This window comes from Nyctibius grandis, chromosome 10 (genome assembly GCF_013368605.1).
Source record: "Nyctibius grandis isolate bNycGra1 chromosome 10, bNycGra1.pri, whole genome shotgun sequence".
NCBI classification, from domain to species: domain Eukaryota; kingdom Metazoa; phylum Chordata; class Aves; order Nyctibiiformes; family Nyctibiidae; genus Nyctibius; species Nyctibius grandis.
Genome location: NC_090667.1, coordinates 16055826 through 16077171, shown reverse-complemented (window position 1 = coordinate 16077171; position 21346 = coordinate 16055826). Strand labels below are relative to the sequence as shown.

Below are 21346 nucleotides of genomic sequence, written 5' to 3'. Positions count from 1 at the left end.
CCTTTTTTTCCGGTAAGACATTTTAACTCATTTTTTTGATGTTTGAAAGATTAAATAAAAGCTGAGTGAATTAAGAAGTTAAATGCATGAAAGAATCAGAAAATTTACATTTAAAACTATATTAGTTTATGTCAGAAAGAAACCCAATTCCTCATAATTCCTCCCAAATTTCAACCCACTCTGCTCTTTCTTGCTCTGATTCCCCCAGCAGCACACATGGGAGATGGGCAGGAGCTGTTAAGAGACTGGCCCAAATGAAACCATAGATTGTTTTGAAATTTGAAAGAGAACCAAATGCAGCTTCGCAGCGTGGTCCTGACCACCGAAGCGGTGGCCTTGGCAGCACATCAGTAAAAGTAAATCAGGAGTGAGAAAACCAGCAACTTTCTGATGTGTTGGAGATGAGTCACGGATGTAGATTCCCATCAGTGGCGGCAATTAAACTCCTTTAGCACTTTGTGCACAAGGTAATGGGTTAAGTCACAGTGTCGTGGCTAAATTCTTACTTGGATAATTGTACTCAGCCTTCCTGAATCCTCCCCTCCTGCAGTTTTAACTAGATGGAGCAGTGGCTCACGAACTTCTGCACTGCGTGGACCACAACCTAACAGGGAGTTTGGTGGAGACTTATCATCCTACCAGCGATCTTGCGAGTATCTCCCGTCCTGTTGTGACTGCAGCGATTGTTACACGGAAAACTAGTGTTAGGGAAATAATGAGTGTATTTTAGGTGCTGTTTAATGACTTCACTTTTGGCAGTGAGGGCACCACGCTGCTAACCAGCTCCCTGCGCCCTGGGAATCCGCTGTACCCCCGGCCAGAGCCTGCAAACTGGCAGGGTCTTGAGTTTGCTGGATGGCACCTCCCAGGGCTGGGGGAGCGGTGAAAGGCTGCCTTAGTGCCTGTGTTGGTGGAGAAGGGAGCAGAGAGGTGGAAGGTTGCGCAGTCTTGCTGCTCTTGGTCTCCGTGGCTGCTCAGGAGCAGCCCTGGGATGGAGGCGGGTGCAAGGTCCAGAGGATTCGACTGCTGTGTGGTACTGCCAGGCTTGTCCTTTGCCCAGCCCATCCAAACACTCTGCTGCCTTCATCACCGAGAGGTCCTGGGCTCTCTGACTGCTGCCACTTGGGGCTTTTAAACCCCAGTGCAGCCGGGTCTATCGGCAGGAACGCTTGGGGCGTTGCTCAGCTGCTGGGGTTATCAACGGGGGGGCAGTTTTGGGGGAAATTGTGGCTTTGCCTGCTGTGGTGCGTACCCTTGGCTGGCGGAGCAGAGGACTGGTGGAGTCACCATCTCTGGAGGGGTTTAAGAAAAGACTGGACATGGCACTTAGTGCCATGGTCTAATTGACAGGGTGGTGTCAGGGCAATGGTTGGACTCGATGATCCCAGAGGTCTCTTCCAACCTGGTTGATTCTGTGATTCTGTGACTGAGCAGGGACAGTGGCCAGGGCACCGTGGGATCCTGCCATCCCGAGCAGCCCCGAGGCATTTGCCTTTCCCCTCATTTTACAGAACGGTGGACAGGGTGAAAGATTGGAAGAGATTCTGTCATGACATCTCGACCTCTTCTGCTTTCCGGCAGCGCCTGGGCACTGCAGGGTTGTGCCTTTCTCGGTGACAGATCTGTGCTCCCCTGGGAAAACTGTCCTTACGCACATTTGCCCAGATGACAACGTGCGCAGGTCCATTGGATGCCCACAGGTCCCCCAAGCCTGCGTGCAGCCATGCCAACGGCTTTGCATGGACACGTGAGCTTCTTGAAAAGGTGTTCCCAGTGTCCAAACCTCCCAGAAAAGTAAGCACTTTTGTTTTCTCTTCACGTGATTGCCCCTGTGAACCAGGCATGTTGCATCAAGGCACACCTTCCCTTCCCCCTAGATAGCTACTGCTAACTCAAAGCAAACCTGTCAAAACCTGACACCAGCACACGATCTGTCTTTTAATTCCCCCAGCTCAATTTCGGTGCAAAAAATGTTCGCAGTTCCCCCTCTAACACCAGGTGACCCAAAGAGGAGGGACATGGGGGGGCTTTATATAGTGTAAACAACACCGTAAGTAGACACTAGTGGTAGTGCAGACACCTTCATTGAGATATTCTGTAGTATTTATATCTACTCTTATTTAATTAAGGCTGGTTTGGGTATTGAAATGACCTGCTTTGAAACAGCCACAAATCTCTGGACTTAATTGGCTGCTGACTTGAGTTGCTTGAGGAGCTGCATTTCCAAGGAGTATAAATAATAATGGAGATGGGATTATTTTTGCCTTTTTAAGGAGAGAAAGAGAATGTGTCCGAGTACTTAGATACCTTTAGGAAAAGTAGGTTCTCAGAAGGGTGGAAAAGGGGAGGCTGCACACCCAAAAAGCCACAGGCCCTTCAGCCCAGCAAGGTGGAAGAATTGGAGGGAGTTACTGTGGCAGATTGCCCCGAGCTCTCAGCAGCACCATGGTACTTCCAGGAAGGCGGCTGGGGCTGCGGTGGGAGGGGTGCAGGTCTCCGAGGTGGTGGCATCTCCACTGCCACTGCAGCGAGGCAGACCTGGCCCTGGGGGGTCAGTGTGCTGGGGTCAGAGGAGTGAGGCTTCCTGCCTTGCTCCATGTGGTGCAGTTCACAAAGGAAGAATATTTGGGTTCTCTAAAATCAGACAGATTTGAGAGCGCATCTGGAGAACTGGGCACTCTGAGAGTGTTTTCTTATTTGAAATGTGTGAACAGATATTAATGCTGTGGCAGTGCTGCTGTTGGGCTGCAATAACACTGTCTTCGTGCTGTCACAGCCCAGTTAATGACAGCGCCGGTGCCATAGAGATGGCATTGAGTATATCAGTGCGTTATTTAGACCACCACGGGACCCACTGTAAACATCAGGGTTGATTTTGGTCCTTGCCTTACATCACCAAGGAGACTGTCAGTGGTCTGTCCTTGGACTGCAGAGTCGTAAAAGAGCCCGTTCATCTGCTGAGCCCATCGTGCAATAGCTCTCAGCTGGACATAGCTGCTGGCACCGTCGGGCTACATCCACGGTCCCCTTCTGCGAATCTTGCATTTGGGAAATTTTTTCTATTAGACATCCACACCCAAAGTTCTTCATGGCTGGGAGAGGTTCAGGTCTCCCGCAGGCTGTAGAGGCAACAGCAGAGAGGCTTTCCTCCATCCTGCCCCGCTCTTTGGCTACTGCTGCAGACTCGCAGGGCTACGCTTGTGCCTGCTGCCCTCCTGCCCTCCTGCAGCTCCGGTGCTGCTTCCTCCTTTGGGGTAAAGTTGTTCAATTTATTCTTTGGTCAAAGGCTTCTTCACCTTGTAGATCCTTTGTTTTAAATCCTTTGTTGGTGTGTGGGTTTTAGACGGTTAAAATGGAGCCTTTCTCCATCTCAGACTCACAGAGTGTTAGGGATAAAGATCCCTGGTCTACCTCAACACTAGAGCGTTGCCCCGGTGGTGCAAGGCCAGCTACAACCCCATCCCCCTTCGAATCTAGTTTAAAGCTCTCCGAATGAGCCCTGCTAATTCCTATCCCAGAACCCTTTTGCCCCTACGACATAAACCTTTCCCATGTATTACTGTCAGCTCTGGTGTCTTATAAAACCAGCCATTATCAAAGGAGCCAAAGCCCTGCCTGTAGCACCAGTCCCGTAGCCAGGCATTTATGGAGAGGATCCTACTATTCCATCCCATGTCATCACCCGAAAATGGAAGGAACTGAACTCTGAGCTCTCCCTGTTATAGATAAATAATACCTCTCCTGGAACTATTTAAACTGTGTTAGCACAGGCTCTGAAATGGTAGTTTAGCTGAGCTTCTAACAGGTTTACTCTCTTTCTGGCTATTAATCCTTCCAGAACCTCTGATAAAATTTGTTGCTTTTCACTGAATCCCTCCCACGCTGTCAATATCTTTCTGAAATTAGTTGCTTCGTGCAGAACACGCCATGGGAGGAGGGACTGTTACAGCTTCTTACAGATCTTGCTCTCATTTCAGTGCGTTTCAAACTCCTCTTTGATTTCCTGCCGCTGTTGCTCCTGTGATTCCTTGCCCTGTGAGCATCTCTTCCATTGAATATGGGTTTGGAATAAGTTTGCCTCCTGTTTATTAGCTTTATTTCTCAGTTCTCAGATATATTTGCGAGGTTTTCCTCTTAGATATCATCAGGGAATGTTAGTGAATAATATAATGTCTTCCACATTGCAGTGAAGACGTAAAGGTATCAAAGACTGCAGCAAATATTTGGCCCCGTTTCTAGTTTCTTGCCCTTGGTTTTTCTTGCTTTGCGCTACAGCGCAGGATCCCTAAGCCTCTGTGGCAGCAAACTCAGTCTGTGATCCAGGCTATCAAGGACTGCGACTGGTCTGGAGGGGAAATGATTTTTTTTTCCATCGTGTCACTGTAGCAATGACATACTTTCCTATGAGGCGGTAACAGACTTTGGGCAGGCTCTGCTATCAGGTATTAGGTCTGAAAAAAAACAGGACCTGAGCTGTGAAACCACCCAGCACACCTTTGAGATTTCTGACCTGCTCTAGAGTTGGGTTTGTACCAGCCACCTCCTGCCTGTTTGTAAGTCTCTCAACCTGAATTCATCTTCCTACGTTGGTGCTGTTACTGTTTGAGCTCCCACCAGCTGAGATGCTTCACTGGCAAGGAAACAGCAAAGTCCCTGGAGTGGGGAGCTGATGAGAGAGGGCTCCTGTCTCCGTGTGCAGCTGAACCACAACCTCAAAGCCAAACTCCTCTGAGCTGGACCTGAGCTTTGTCTCAGTTTCTCTCCTTGTCCAAACATAAACCCAAGGAAAATCTCTATGGTTTTGAGATGTCCAGGTTCTCCCTGATTCCACCTATTACGGAGGAAATAGCAAGGAGAAGGTTTTTTTTTCCCATTGTACTTGACTGCTGTGCCACTTGCACTGTTGCACATCGCACCCTTTGGCCATATGTAGGATAGGACAAGAGGACACAGCCTCAAGCTTCGCCAGGGGAGGTTCAGGTTGGACATTAGGAAGAATTTCTTTTCAGAAAGGGTCATTAGACATTGGAATGGGCTGCCCAGGGAGGTGGTGGAGTCACCGTCTCTGGAGGGGTTTAAGAAAAGACTGGACATGGCACTTAGAGCCATGGTCTAGTTGACATGGTGGTGTCAAGGCAACGGTTGGACTCAATGATCCCAGAGGTCTCTTCCAACCTGGTTGATTCTGTGATTCTGTGATTCTATGTATTGCCACCATGGTCAGTCCCTTTGGATACACTTTCTGGCTGTTCCAGTTTTGAATGAAGGCAGCTGCCATCTTGAGCAATGCTGGCCATGAGTAGTAATGTGAAAATTTGTGGGAGTAGGATAATTTATTATTTCCATGACAATGCTATGGGAGGGAAAAGCAATGAGATGTGAGGTATGCAGCAGCAATGGAAACCTGTGAGAGACACATCACGTTACATCTTTCCTGTTTCTTTCTGAGTGGACCATAAAACAAAAACAAATCAGGCAATCGGAGCTCCTATCCATTTTCACAGGGCTTGTTTAAATGAGGATTTACTTAGACTAAAAGCTCCTTAGAACCACTTAATTCTTCTAGGTGGAGTACATATCTAGGCCAGTAGTAAAAATTCCTTACCAGATGTCTTCAAGAGGGTACTCACCGAGTACTTTCCCAAAGAGAACATCTTGGATACTTTTAACAAGCGGTATCAATTCTTAATGATGCTAGATTAGATAGTGCAGACAGGGCTTGCCATAGCATTTTTTAAAGCCTTGGGAATATTTGGAAGTTGCTCCAGTGATGGAAAGAGAAATTAAAGGGGCTGCAGAGCAGTGAGGGGTACATGCTCTTGTGTTCAGCAATTAGTCAAAACAGCTTTAGCTGAAGTTTTTTTCTTCCAGAGATGTGAGCATAGTTCACTACCAATTAATGTTATCTCATGTGGCCCTGTTAATTGCAAAAACCCTGTGAATTCCCCGGGTGGATCCCAGACCCCTTGTAGCCCATGCCTGTGCATTTACGTTTTGCCTGTTTGCTCACCACCTTTCTAGGAGTAGCGTCATTGCTTCGTGTAGGTTTAGACAACGCGTCTTCCCTATGTGTAGTCATCGTTCCCCATCACTGTTATCACCTTGCCATGCTTGCCTGCTCCATGATGCAATTGCTACGAGCTGCCCACCATGCAGTATGTCTGGGAGAAGTCCAGACACTTGACTCCTGTTTCTTTAGCTGAAAAAAAAAAAATCACTGTGAGAAGGGTTGGAGATTTTCCATTGGGTCAGAATCTCCCACCCTCATTCTATGGTCTCTTTTCTGAAAATTTCTGTTCTAGAAGTAACAATCCTTTAATGCATCCTTTAAGTGTTCTGAGTCAGAAAAACCTATTTCTGAAATGAATAATAATTATATAGTGGATGTAATTGAGTGTAGATTGCTTACCAGGCAAATAATACATAGTATAGCTGAAGCTGAGCCTGAGCAGATCCTTGGATGAGAATTCATCTGGGCTAACGGACTCTTAACAACCTCAACCACAACAACTCCATTTGGGCAAGTTTCAATCCAAATCCAAGTTGGGCTGTCATCATGCACCCTCACATCTGTCTGTACCTGTGTAGCAACCTCCCTGGACTGTCACTCATATTTTGACTTTGGTGTCACTTTTTGCTTGAGTAAGGACAGAGCCTTACAGGATGAACGAGGCTGGTTGTGCTCAACACACAATTAGGCAGAAGAGTATTATGGGGAAATAAGAAAAGTTTAGATTGCTTTGAAGATGTGCACCGAGAAGTAGTTTGCTTTTCTTCAGAGTATGAGCCTGGGTGTCCGTGATCCTCCTGTGCTCCTGAGTACCCTTTCTGAACTCTGAAGCCAGAGCAGGACTTGCATTTAACGTGCTCCCTCAAGTACTAACCATGACCGTAAGTGCTCAGCACGTGGGTTGAGGGTTATCTGGCTGCTATAAGTGACTCTGTTTCTAATGGTCACCCCAAGCATGCAGGGGACAGGGATTCCAGCCCAAGCAGGCGCTCTGGGCGGGGACCCAGGGAGGACCAGCACAAGCAGTGCCCTGTTATTTTCATACAAAGCAACCAGTGCTCACTCCAGGCCCCAGGTCAATGAAACAGGACAGGCCAGGGAAAGGGGAGATCTTCCACACCAGCAAAGCCCACGCAGCCAGGGATTAGCTTCACATGAGCTGTATTGCTGCTGGTTTTTCTGGGGTGAATCATGTCCTGGTATGAGCTGGATGTTTTCCACCCAGAGGCTGGTAGGGATTTTATATACACTCCATTTGCCTTTCCTCTCCGATTTGAGAGTTGACTTTTTTTGTTTTAAGCGTAGGTGTTTTAAAAGTAACATTTTGGTTCACCTTTAGAGTTGCCGCTTGACGACTTTGTCGTAACACGTCCTGATTAATGATTAATTGCGAAGGACATGTTCTGACTCCAGCCTGTGTCCTGGGGTGCTTGTCGCAGCAATGATGCACTAGGTGATTACTCACTCCGCTTAACCTGACAGCTGTATGTATTTCTTCGACTGGTTAATGACCTTGACCAGGTACGCGTGCGTTTGTGGAGATGTATATGGTTGTAGGGTGCTGGGGATGTGCAAATTTTTCTTTCACTTGTGTGACCTTCATTTTACCTAAGTAAGAAAAAGGAACCGTTCCATGAACAGATGGAGCGTTCTTTCTAGAGGTAGGTGAATAATGCAGAAAATTATTCATTCAAAACCCCTTCAGACAACTCAGATGTTTGCCTTAAGATAGTGTTGCAAATCCTAGTGCAAATATCTGCTCACATGAATGTTCAATCCAGCTATCTTCAAAATTGTGTGTGAATGTGATAGTCCTCCAGTCCAGGAACAGAATAGTGCCAGGTGACTTAATTGATCCATTAAGGAAATTAGGAATAATCACTATTTTAAGCAGTAGTTACAGAACAGGTAGTTTGTAAGCAATGTATAGCCAGCTCGGATTAAAAAAGGTTGTCAAATCATAGCAGGTAAAAAAAACCAATGTGAAAAGCAGTCTGTTCAGGGGTAATTCACCAAGGAGGAAAGGCTGCTAAAATCAGCAAACGTTTGCTGCAGGGAGTTTGCTTGGCTCTTGTTGTTCCTTAATGAATCGAATCTATTAGCCAGGGAAAACATCACATTGTCTTGAAAAACAAATCATGTGTGGGTGCCTCTTCCCATGCATTTGGACCCGTTTTAACGTGAACACACTAGTTACGCTGCGGAGATGATTTTATTATGGCAGAAATGAAACCGAGTTTGCAGCTATAACTGTTCAGCTATGAAGGGCTGGAATAGGTATATGGGGAGAGAAGCCTTTTAATTCCATTGCGTTTCTCTCTGATATTTGTATCCCTTTACTTCACAAACTTCAGAGCTTCAGGGAACGGTTCTGTTCTCTTGGGTGCAGAGGCAAAGGGCCTGGCTTTCGGGTCTCAGCAGCCTCAAAACTGCCGTTGATGTCGGGGGGAGTTTGCCATTGACCGGTTTGAAGAACCGTGTCCGTGGCCCCATTTGTACACAGATGGCAACTGGCTCACAAATTCCCCGTCTTCATGACATGCTTTCTGATGCGCAGGGAACCGTATGAGTCATATTGCTCCAGCTATGGTCTTTTTGGATGGAAATTATACTTTTAAATACATACTGTGATTACATACAGCGGTGATGGGCTCATTTGAAGGAGTTGGAATGTAAGCCATTAAGTTGAGTGGCTGCCATTATGTGCTGCGTTTGCCAACAGATAATAGACAAGGATATTTCATCTGTGACAACTTTGCCCTCTAGGCTTTGGATAGAATTATCTTGGTACGTAACCGTTTCCTTCAGCACCATCCAGGTGATAATTTTGTTACACTAGAGAGCAAATGTGGCCTTTTATGAACAGGATAGGTGGAACAGAGAGGGGGGGACTCCAGGTGTCTTGTGCAGCGTGACCTGGAGAGAGGGGAAGGGGCTGGTTATACAACAACGGAGAGAAGACACCAGTTTGACGCGGTGGAGCCAACCGCACGTCGCGCCTTGCTCTCCGCTGTGCTTTGGCAGCAGCATTTTGGACAAACTAGAATAAGAAACAACATGGCAATGGCTTGACTCGCTCTTAACGGGTGCTTGGGCAAAGCTCGTGTTACCTGCTCCAGGGCTTCCGTAGCTCCTGCCCCCCCTGCACGGGGGTTTGGGTGCGGTGCGGGGCGCTTTGGGCGTGCGTGGCTGCGGCGATGGGAGGTGGGCGGCGAGGGAGCACGTTGATGCTCGTGGCTGCTCTCTCGCTGTGCCACGGGGAGAGCTGCCGTGTCCCTGCGCAGCCCAGGAGGCCGTGGCGATAACTCATGTTTCAGAATGGGTGTTGATAACTTGCACAAAGACCTGGTATTAGGGGCTTTCTACCCTGTTCTAATTAGAGACTGAGAAGTGTAGATCCAAGCTGCTGTCCAGTTGAGGGAGAGGGTTGTGGCATTGTCTGCTTTGAACTACTCCTTTGAAGAGGAGGTTTTGGCCGTGGCAGTTTTCCATAAAATCTGAGAAGCCATCAGCCAGTGACTTTGGCTCATTCCTAACCTGAATGGAGAAAAGGAGCTTAGAGGTGGAAGGCTGCGTATCCCCGTACTGATCTGGCCAATCCATGTAATAGGCTTACAGGGTCTGATGACAATCTGCAAGAGCTGCGCACATTTAACGAGCATCAATTTATTACCTTCCTGACGAGGCAGCCTTTACATCCAGGATTGTCCGTTGAGCTTCTAGTGGGAAAAAACTACCGTCATGCAAAGTCAATTAGATGGGAGTAAGAACATCGTGTGAGGTACCTGGTGTCTCCCTGTTGAAACCAAGGGAGCAAAGGTACCTGCTGTGATACACACCCCGCTGTGCCACTCCTCAGCCTTCCATCGCCCTGTGAGCCGCTTCCCCAAAAGCAGTGGTCACGGCAGGCTTTGCACTAAGTATATCCAATGCTTTTGAAATCTGAGAGTGATGCAGTGCGTGTAGCAAGAGATGCTCGGCCTGGGAAGGCGAGGCCAAGCCAGGGCGCTGTGCCGACCCCAGGCTGCGAGCCCAGGGCTTGGAGAGCCAGAGGACACCACGGGGTTTGGCTCAACAAGCGTCTCAAGGGGAGAAGCTGCTTTACGTCGCTTACTTTTGAGTCCTGCCTGTTTGCCCTCTCGGGAGTTGACACGGATGAAAGGTGAGGTGTAGATGCAGGATGTGGTTGCTATAACGACTCGAGCTCTGTCTTACTGCATGTTATCGATTGCACGTGTGGGGTTGGGGCCAGCAGAGGCTGGTTTCCCGGGTGTTTCTGTTGAGCTCAGGATACCTCTTGCTGCTTTTTGGTCCAGGTGCTCTAATATTGAAAGATGCGAGGAAGACTTGCATTTTTGCTGGAATAATTCTCTTGAAGATCATAACTTAGGGGCCAGAGGCTTTGTCTGGCCATTTCTTATTCTGGGTGCTCATCCTGGTTTTTCCTCTTGCTGCCTGAGACAGCAGCAATGGGATTTTCACTGGATGGCTCTTGGTTTGCACAAGAGCGGCTGGACAGGCTCCGCTTTCTGCTGGCTCGACTGGCAGTCGGCCGGCTGAGCCAGGGCTGTTAGTACCCCTGCAAAGTCACCTGAAGCCAGGGGTGGTTTCTGAGGGTCATGTGTTGTTTCTCCAGCCATTGCTCGCTTTGAGATTGCATTTAATTAAACTTTTCTGTAAGATCAGGTCTGCAAAACAATTTGTAGATGGCATCCCCCTCTTTGTGCTCATCTGCCAACAAGCCACTCCTTGCCTGCATTAGACGTGAGCTGCAGTGACTTACAGTAAGAAATCAAGAGATCAGAGCAGCAAACAAGGAGCCTGAGTGGTGAATGTAATCAGTGTAATACATTAATCTGGACTTTAATCCAGCCTGGGCACTGATTTGCACTAATAACAGCCACTACTTTTAAATTCCAAGTTCTCATCACTTACTAAAAATCTCTTTTTTTCTTTTAAATGTTATCATTTTGGCTTCATACTACAATACCAATATATGGGAATTATGCATTATTAAGTCTATTAGTGAAGATGTGTTTTAATACGTTGTGGGCTAACGTGACGTAATCCAGGCATCTGCTTCATTTTTAGAAGGTGTTTTAAAACACATTGCAGTGATTAATATCACGAAGGGGCTCTTGCTGCTTGTTCGTTGTACTTGGCCATCCAGGAATAATGTTTCTGGTTTGTATTAACAGCCCTACATTTGAATTAATTTCCTTTCACGATTTTTAGACCCTGGCCAACTGTGTCAGCTTTTGTAGCACAAAGTGTCTACTTATAGTTTCATTAGTTCTGGGGCTGTCACTTTATTCATTTCACTCTGAATGCCTGATTCTAGATAAGAGAAGTTGCCACACACGGTGTATGTGCCTGTCTGTGTGCCGTTGCCCCCCGCTAAGCAGAGCTGGGACGGCTTAGCTGTGCGTCACCAGCTTCGTGGTGGCTGACGGCAATTCTCCTGCAGCTTCAGGGGTAAAGACCCCACGTCTGGGATGAGCAGATCTGTGTGCCTTTGTGGGTAGCTGTGTTGTGCTGAATAATGCAATCCCCTGGGAGTAATTTGTGTAATTTGCTCCTTAATTCCTTTTTGCTTTGGAAACTCCCATGCCCCACAGTAACAGGTGGGTACGTTTTAAAATAGATAATCTCTTAACCATCAAGTGCTCTTGCCTTCCTCAGAGCAATTAGAATTTTATCTTCCCTCACTGCAAGAACTATTCTGTTGCTCAGATGAACTCGGTTTGCCTACAGTCAGCCAGTCCGCTCCGTGGGAGAGAAGTCCTTTGCTTTCCAGTTTCAATAAGGACAGGCTTCTTGGGTACAGTGAGCCTAGATGTGGCATTCCTGACATTTCCAGTCAAGTCTTGGTTATCCGTGAATGGGTTTTGAGGTGTGGATTAGCTACACCCCGGGCATAGGGATGCTCTGATGATCCCGTGCAGCTGAGCGCTCTGTGCTGCACCTCTTCGCTGGTCCCTTAGCTCAGGGCTCCCCAGCAGCCTCTGGCCCCTCGCTGTACACTCCCAGAGCCTAGTTTATACATATTTCATAATATCCGTTTTGCATATCTGCGTTATTCTGCACCTTGGGTAACTGACAGAACTGTATCAGTCCTTCCCCGAGTCTGTACACAACGCTCCGATGTTATCTGGCCTGGTGTTTGCGGCGGGGCTGGGCTGGGGATCCTGCCTGCTTCCCCCACCCGCACAGCACACGGCGATCTCAGCCCAGGCAGGTTAAACTGGGCATAAACCAAAGCCCAGCTTTGGCCCTCTGATCACGGGAAGGGTTTCCAGTACAACTCTAGGTCTTTGAGGCAGTTATGGCCTTGGTTTAGGAACGTGAGGAGTCCCTTCTGGGATCAGGAGACCAGGATTTGCATGGGTGTTTTAGGTTCAGATCTTGAAGAGCATTTACACATTGGTTTTCATGTGCTGTACTGAGGGATTCCCGCTGCCGGCCTGTGTTGGCCCCGAGTGAGTCCGGCACCGTGAGCTGCTCTGGCTCTATTTGACGAAAGGGGCTGTTTTCCCCGGAGCAGTTTAAACTTTTGAGTCCCAGAACTGATCTCATCATTTATCTGAGTTAAAAGATTATGGTTAGTGGTTATTTGTAATTACTCTGTGTGAAAGATAGGTCATCAGGCAAGGGGAGGCTTAATGTGCCCAGTATGCAAAAGGGATTGGAAAGCAATTACGGTGACATATGTCAGTGCTCCGGAGCCAATTAAACACTGCATGGGCAGTGCTTTATTGGGGTAACTCTGTCTTGTTACTGGGCCTTTTCCTCATTGCTGCCTTGGTTTTGTAGGCACTCGCAGCTCTCCAGTTGCCGTACGCTGCTCTGTGTTGCAGCTATTATAATTAATAGGAATGACACGGACAATAACCATACTAAGGTGGAAAATAACACTAATACCATACCCTGGAGTCTACTGCTGTACCCTGTATGAGGTCAGGTGATTTCACGTGTGCCAGGTGATATCTTTTCAAGAAAATTTAAATCACTGAAAAATATAATAACCCGGTCCTAATGAACCTGTAAGTCTGTACTGATTCTCCACCATTAGATACATATATAAAGCTTCCAACCAGGTGTGACGGTCTTTCCAGAATATGGGGATATCGGAGGCTCGCTCACGCCCATCAGCCTCTTTCAGCTGAAATCCAGCCATTAGTCAAATTCATCAAAGGGCTTGAAAGCAGAAAGGGAAATTCTTTGCCTCGTGCTTAACCTTGGTGTGATTGCACCTCTTCAGAGAATAAGCAAATCAAGTGGAGATGCCCTCCTGTTTGTTTTGTGAATGAGCCATGCGGCGAATTCACTATGATTTGGCGTTACTCAGTTTGTATAACTTCTGACGAGAGGTTTAAAAATAAATGCACAATCAAAGGGACTATTGGGAGATGATACAAGAGCAGAAGTACAACATGATGGCATGGGGTGACATTTTCTTGTATGCCTCCTTTTTGTCTGCTCCGTCAACGGAGCGAACCTGCCCTGGTTGTGAAAACCAGCGAAATGTGGGACCGAAACATGGGCTGCAGCTTCTGTTGTCTGCGCAGCTCAGGTGAGCACCCCATCAAACCGCTCCCGTGCTCGTACCCTATACGTGGTTTTCATGGGGGGGGACGTACGAGTGGGTCTCAGCGAGCTATAAATGCCCTCCTTGGGAAATCTTTAAGCTGATGGCGTTGCTGTTGCAATAAATGGCTCCATGATCAACAGCCCTGTCGATGCGTGTTGTAAGCGTTACTGCTCGTGAGGGAGCGATGCAATTGAGACACAGAATCACAGGATCAATGAGGTTGGAAGAGACCTCTGGGATCATCAAGTCCAACCATTGCCCTGACACCACCCTGTCAACTAGACCATGGCACTAAGTGCCATGTCCAGGCTTTTCTTAAACCCCTCCAGAGATGGTGACTCCACCACCTCCCTGGGCAGCCCCTTCCAACGGCTAATGACCCTTGCTGAGAAGAAATGCTTCCTAATGTCCAACCTGAACCTCAAGAGGGTAAAGCGGTGCAAGGTGCCATTCTTCTGGGAACACAGGAAGCAAAGTGCTGTTCTCGTTTGGGTGGGGGTCTGCGCGTCGTTTGCATCTCCTGTTCTACTGGGGTTACTTTGAGCGTTGATTTCTTTGCTCTGAATGCCAGCTCCAGTATGTTCTTGTTTGAAGATGTTTTGGCTGCTGCCGTTGTGGAAGGGCCTGTTGAATACAATGGGAAATGCTGTTGTTACTTTACAGTGCTTTTATGTTGCCTGAATAAAGGGCATGTCGGTACGAGAGCAATTTGAAGAAATGGCATAGTCTCACCACGTTTCTCCATCTCCCCCTCACAGCCTGCTCCCTGTTCCTGCTGTGGAGGAGTACATAGTTTATGTAATGCTGATTTGAAAGGGAACTACCCAGAGCTTTTTTTTTTAACTATTATAACTCTATTAATGCACTCATAAACGATCTAATAGAGAAGTATATCCCTGCCTTAAGATTATTCGTATTACCCAGAGGCCGTGGTCCTAGAAACTCTGTAGGTTCTTAGAATTTTCTAAGGAGATGGTGATCTGTGGTAGATTTCTTTGTTTTTTTGGAGGAAGGTGGCTCTTCATTAAGTGAATTTTGGACTAGTGAGAAACTCTGTGCTGGAAACTCAAGGCAGAATCTTGTCATCTAATGACAATTATCCCTGGAAGAAGTATGGATACATACTAGTGATTTGTGTGGCCTAGCCTCAAACCAAATCATCCCCCTGAAAAGACTTCTGCTGTTTTGTGCCCGTTTCAGTCTGCAGGAACCATAAGTCCCTGATTTCTTTTTCAGGTTGGCCCCTAAGAAGCCAGTAAGTGTTGATTAGTTGGGAATACTTAGCAAAATTTTGCAATAGGGGCTGATTTCACTAAAACGTGTTTTGTACTCGGCCGCCTCACTGCGGGCAGTTGCTGAAGGAGCAGATATTGGCCTCCACCTGTGCATCATGGCTTTGGAAGTGAGCAAAGTCAGGGAGAATGCACCAGATGGATCAGAGGCAGAGGCTCACCCATTCCCCAACTCTTCTTCCAAGCTGCCCCATCTTGTAGAGCTGGAGCAAAGTCCCTTTGCAGTGACACAGCTGGATCATGGCTGATAGTTTGAAACCCTGCAGTAGCCTGGAAGAAGTTGCAAACCTTGGTTGAGAGGTCACTTTCTGGAATGTACTTTAGGAGAACATCCTAGGCGGTGATCCTGGGCTTTTTGATCAGGGTGTGCTATAGATGCAGACCGTGAGATAGGGGCTGACAAGGTGTGTGGGACCTGCTGCCACAGGATGGTCTTTCCTGGCATCCCCCGTCCCCTCCTCTCCTTTGGGTCATGCGGACTTGCTCTGGTAGTGGGGTTAGGCAGAGCGATTCTGCCCTGTCACGTAACAGCGTGTTGTTCCTGTTATTCCTTCTATTTTTATTTTCCTGCTTACTTTGGCAGGGAGAGTTATTTTGTCTTGATAGCAGTACCACAAAGCCATGGCCAGGAAAAAGCCTTGAATTCTAGAGTCGAACTACCACATTTGAGCTCCTCTCTTATTTTCCTTGGAAGCTGCCCCCGTGGCATTAACGACAATCCCTCCCCTTTGGCTGAGGCCTTTGGAAGGCAGGAGGGAAGGAGGAGACAGTGGGGATCGTTCACCGGATAGACATTTCTGAGCTTTCCTGACATGAGTGAGGACAGTCAGAGCTAGGTGAGCTCAGCAGAGGTTTTGCAATGATGCCCCGCGATGTGTTTGCTGTGGTACAGCCTTCAGCATCCCTGCTGTGGCGTGCCAGGGCCAGGAGCTCTCAGCTGGCACGTGCTGACGGCACTGCATCCCGGAGGTCATGACTTGCAGAGGCCTCCGAAAGCCTTTTTTTACTGTTTGTTGTTGTTGTCATTTTATTTTGGCAGCACCTCTAACGTAATTCAGTATTTCCAGTGGCCACGTTCCATCCTGGAAATAACACCAGAGTAGAAGAGACAGGAAAATCCACATGGACATAAGTAGGAATGATTTAATTCCTTTCCGCTGACTTCACTTGCTGTTGTGGAAGCGTTCACCTGTTGTACCTGGGTGTTAGGAGTGTCTTAAACGAGCGTCTTCAGAGTGAGGGTTTGTGGCTGAATTATTGGAGATTTACAGAGTGCTTTGGAAACCTGTAGTGAAAATCCCTGGAAAGGCTGATGCCATCCTGGCGATACAGTGGTAACACCCCATGTTCTTGTTCTTTGTGTGTGTTCCAGAAATGTCAGCTGTGCATGTGATTAGAGAGAGCATTGTCTTTATTCCCTTTTTCTTTTCCTCATTAAGTAAATTTATTTGTGATGCTGGGACATAGAAATGGTCCCTCATTTGTCTGGCCTGGTACTTACCTTTGGCCATGACCAGGTGTTTACTAGGAGGTGAAGAGGGACCCATGATGAACAGTGACTCTGGTTCCTAAACTATGCTCAACATCCCAGTAGTTAATCTGATCTTCTGCCCACTGAGAAGATTTATTCTTCACCCCAGACAGCGAGTGGCTGGCAGTGCTCTGAAGTCTCCCGTAAAACAGTAAAAATTGTTCTCAGGTCTGTTGTTAAGAAATGCTCTTGGGCATTTCTCCTGCACTGATGTTACATGGTGAAAGCGTTGAGGAACTTTTCTCTTTGGACTCTAGTTTGAACAACCAACTGACAAGAATAATTGATTTTAGTGGGATCTAGGACTTTCACCTGGAGGACAAGCAGTTTCCAGGGTATGTCAAAGCCAAATGTACATTATCACCTATTGCATTTCTCCTAGCTGCCTCCCTCTTCTTATGAGTAGGGCGCTTTCCCCGAATATCTAAATCCTCATTATTGTAAATTTACAAGGCTGAGATTTTGTAAATTCTTTTGGTGGGCACAGAGAACATGATTTTATTTACAACAACCCTTGCTTACTGAGAAACTGCTGTGTCTGGGAGAGTGTGACTGAATATTTGACTATTCCTGTTGTGATCATTGTTAAATCCAGTTCTTTGTTACCCCTTTTTAGCGATGGCCAAACTGTAGATGGGGTGAACGTAAGTTGTTGGAAACGGAAACTTCTGCATCACCCAATTAAACAGAGAAATAGTAATTTCTAGGGCATGATTCACCTCACTCAAAGGTAGGCAACTGAAATAGCCGAGATGAATCACCCTCCAGATGTGTCTCTTTCTCTTCACTGGTTATAAAGGAGTCCAGATGACTGTCTCAGATGCTGTGTGGTAGACATCTAAAATTTCAGGAGATAAGTCCCTTTCAAGGTCTTTGGCTGAGTGTGCCTGACCGCAGTGCTAAGACCTAGATTTAAACTGAGAGACATGAACTTTCTGGAGTGAAGAGCTCCTATGTTGAATTCTCTCAGAAAAATAATATTTTATCCTGACCTTTCTCTAGTTCATCATCTCTTGCTGCTGCAGATGTCAGGTTCTGTCTCTGTAACCCTGCCCTGAAAGTCAGTTGGCTCCACAGATGCAGCAAGATGTCTTGCAAAAATAAATTAAACTGGATCTTTTAATTCTAGGCTCTGACGTTCTCGCAATGGACCCAGCATGTGCGATGGCTGGAACTCGAATTCTGCCATCCTGCTGCTGTCCTTTTTTCACGGGCTGAACTGTATTTGTATTTTGGAAGGCCAAGGCTTGCTTGCTTCTGGCATGTGGATCCTTTTCCTGGGCTAACAATATGGACCAGGGGCTGGAAAGGACAAGCTAAGGGGGCCTTTATTCTGTCTGGTGGCACTAAGTGAAAACCAAGAACTTACAGCCTTTATCCTTGAGTATCAAGAAATACCTTGCAAAGCCACCTCAGCTCCTGACATCCACTGAAAGCACCTTCCAGATCTTTGCGTTGATGGCAGAAAAAGGCCGAGCAGACCCCCCTGCTTTCCTGGCCCTCTGCAAGTCCCGACCAGCCCTTGCCACTGGCCAAGCCGTGCTCCTCGGAGCTGGGATGTTGTGCCTCAGGCTTGGAAATGCACCTTTTGCGAAGGAGGCTGGGAGGCTCTAAAGCACAATCCCTCTGAAGTTTGGTTTTGGTGACGTTTCTGTGGCAGTTTGTGCCCCGAACTGCCTGTGTGTGAGGTGACAGCATCTATGGCAGCTGAAGCAGAAAAAGCAGAAACGCGGCTTCTGCGTAATAGCTCCGTTCCTGGTTCGTCATCAGTGAAAAAGGGACTAAAATACCCGATGGCATTAACAAAACAAACGAGTGTCAGGCCAGCCTGATTTATTTTTTGACAAGAAAATGCATTTTCTAGACAAGGAGAACGTACTCTACTTCATTTATTTAGACAAGCTAAATGCAAGATCACAATGAGCCACTGGTGGGAGGCAGCCATAGGAGAAAGGGGGAGATGTTATGTATTACTGCAAGATTTCTGTGACACTGTAATGAATATTTCATGCTGTTTCACAAACCTCTGGTAAGGTCTCTTTGGGAATAGTATTTACAGTTCTGGTCATCTGTGTTCAAGAAAGATGCAGGCAAAATACCTAGGTACCTAACGGGGCTGGTGAAATGCTCAGGGGAAGGAAGAGCTGTCTGCCAAGACAAGGCTGAAAGAGCAGAGTTTGCTTAACCTGGGAAACCACAGGCTGGGGCGAGGAGGGACAGTGTCCATAAATACAGCAGAGGAGGGGAACACTAGTGATGGTGAAGAGCTCAGTCCTGCAGAAGAACAGATGACTGTGAACTGGTCTTGAATATATTGAGGAGGTTGTCTTCATCTGTGAAGCCTTCTTTCCTTCCAGATGTCTTGGGGTTCTTTGTGGTTTGAACTGATTCATACTTATGAAAGCATCTAGAAGCCTTGACTTGGTGTGACACAAAGTGTGAGGAAGCACTGAAACATGTCACTATCTGGGTTGAACGTTTAGTTGTTGCACTGGAATCAGAAATCAATCTTTATCACTGTTATTTTTCCGGATGTAGCTGCCTTTATGCTAAGTGAGGGCCCAGAGCTGGGGTGAACGGAGGGTCCTACACCATCTGGCTTCAGCTACCACTAGTTTAGATGGGATCCTCCGGTGCCCAGCTCCCTGCAGCTCTGTATCAAAAGCCCAAACGTGAGATAAATCCACGCTAACACAGTAGATGCCCTCTGCGATAAGTTCAGCACATGGATTAGGTCCACTGCTTGGCTCTTCAGTGAGAGCTTGTTCTTAACCCGTGCCTTTGTCCTCTGCCTGCTCTCAGGTGATCTTGTGAGGCTCGTGCGTAGAGGTACCCTATATGATATACAAAGCAGCCGTGTTTCTTTACAGCTGATTTTGAGTTAGAAAGGATGATTTGTCAAAATGCAAGTAGGAGGAACATTGTTTTACTTTATCTACTGCAGGAACAAGAGGTCTGCTGACTAGGTATGCCTTGGCTTTGAGGATGAGAGGCACTAAGTGTCAAGTTAGACTCTCTTAGATCTTCCTGCTTTTTGTACAACTGACTAATAATTGAAGAGCTGAAACTGCAACTGTAATTGTCATAAACCTAAGGAGCTTGATTTCTTAAAGTCAGTTCAAGGAAAATGGTAAATCAGATCCTTTAATCTGTTGACTGAATTGCCTGTAGGGAGTTGGATGCTCTTACACATTTATGCTGAGAACCCTGCAGCAGTGCTAGAAGGTTTGCTGCACGTTCTTACTGTGCAGGTAGTTATTAGGTAGTTATATAGTTAATAACTATATAGTTGATATTAATTATAACTAATAGTTAGTTATTAGGCATTTTGGTAAGCCAAACTCCCAAAAGAGCCCTGAGAGCACTCTTAACCATTCCTAGTGCTTCTGCACTTACGTAACCGCTGCGACGGGTTGTTGTCTTTACGCTTTGTATGGCTTGCCTCAATGGAAAGGGTATCTGTGGCTGCTAAAGGCTGACCATGTGGAAGGTCTGTAGTGGTTGTGGCACTGAGCTCTTTCTTTGTGAGCTGAAATTCTGTTTTGAAGGCGAACCCAAGTGCAAATTCAGCGCGTTTTCAGCAGAATTAATGAACAAGGTTCAGGATGGCTCTGACAAGCTAATAAGCATATAGGTAAAGCCTGTATTTGTTCGGGCAGTCTTACAGTTCAGTGCAGAATTCCTGCAGTGGGCGAAACATAAACACAATTTATCATTCTGTTAAAAAATACATGACTGTCATTCTGAGGAGCAGCGGGTGTCCTAGGCATGGATGGATGGTTTGTCTTGTGGATGCACAAGCATCAGTGTTCGGATGAGTCCTTTCTGCAAGCGTTGAGCAGCAGTTGTATATATAAAAAACTAGGTGGCTCGCAATGAAAATGGGAAGGGGTGAGGTCCATGGTAGCCGTGTGCTCCACGTGGGGGGACATTCGGTAGGTCCTGCCGGACACCAGCTTGACCTCAGTCCAGTTTCTAGTGGGCAGGTACCTGCACCCCGAAGGCTGTCACAGCAGGTCTCCTGTGGGCAGAGCGAGGGTCGGATGTGCCGTGGAGCTGGGCTGTGCTCCGGGTCAGTGGGGTGCCACGGCGCCCTTCTTATCTGCTGGGTAGCTTGAAAATTTCAAAAGGAAGGGATGTCAGTACATCACCAGCACTAAACTGATACTGAACTCTGGATTTTTTTTAAAAAAAAAGTCTTCTAAATATGTTTGCAAGCTTTGCTTGGATTTGCATGGAAAGCCTTCTGAGTCTCGAGCTGACGTTTGATCTTTTAACTGAGCAAACTTACTGTGAAACAACAATTCCTTTGCAGGACACAGTCGCTTGGTTCTGCCATTTTTGAGAGCTCCCAGCTATATGTTATGTTAACGGAATTGTACCTGAAAGCCATGTACTGTGGTAGATGTGCATGCTCATCAGCGTGGCGTGAGAGGCGAGGGGTCACTTTTCCCAGTGTAGGACCTGAGGGGTGCTGAAGGTCCCTTGCGTTAGGAGCAGAACGTTCTGTGGGGATGGTCACAGACTGCATTACACCCCGTGAGGGTGAAATTGTTATGGATTGGAATGGAGGAGAATTGGTTTGCTTTGGCTGAGTGCTTTTTTCTGTGCTGCTGCTGTGCATGTGCTTGCGTTGGGGACCTGAGCTGTTATTGACTGCTCCTTTTCTGTTCTTAAAGCTGATCAGTGGTGGTTCTATTGTAAGTGCTGAGGCAGTATGGGATCACGTCACCATGGCCAACCGGGAGTTGGCATTTAAAGCAGGAGACGTTATCAAGGTCCTGGATGCTTCCAACAAGGACTGGTGGTGGGGTCAGATCGATGATGAAGAAGGATGGTTTCCCGCCAGCTTTGTGAGGGTGAGTGACTTTCTTCTTTTTACTGCTACCATCAATCCCTGCTGGCGCTGCTCAGAACGGTCA

General features: G+C 47.1%; 1 protein-coding gene across 2 annotated transcripts in view; it reads left to right on the top strand.

Moving 5' to 3' along the window:
- The window catches only part of ARHGEF9 (Cdc42 guanine nucleotide exchange factor 9), a 214434-nt gene that overhangs the window by 129656 nt on the left and 63432 nt on the right, over nt 1-21346 (top strand). For both annotated transcript variants that reach the window (XM_068408403.1, XM_068408402.1), the window contains exon 5: nt 21104-21283. In XM_068408403.1, coding sequence (XP_068264504.1) covers nt 21104-21283 — 180 coding nt within the window. The remainder of the gene's footprint in view (nt 1-21103; nt 21284-21346) is intronic.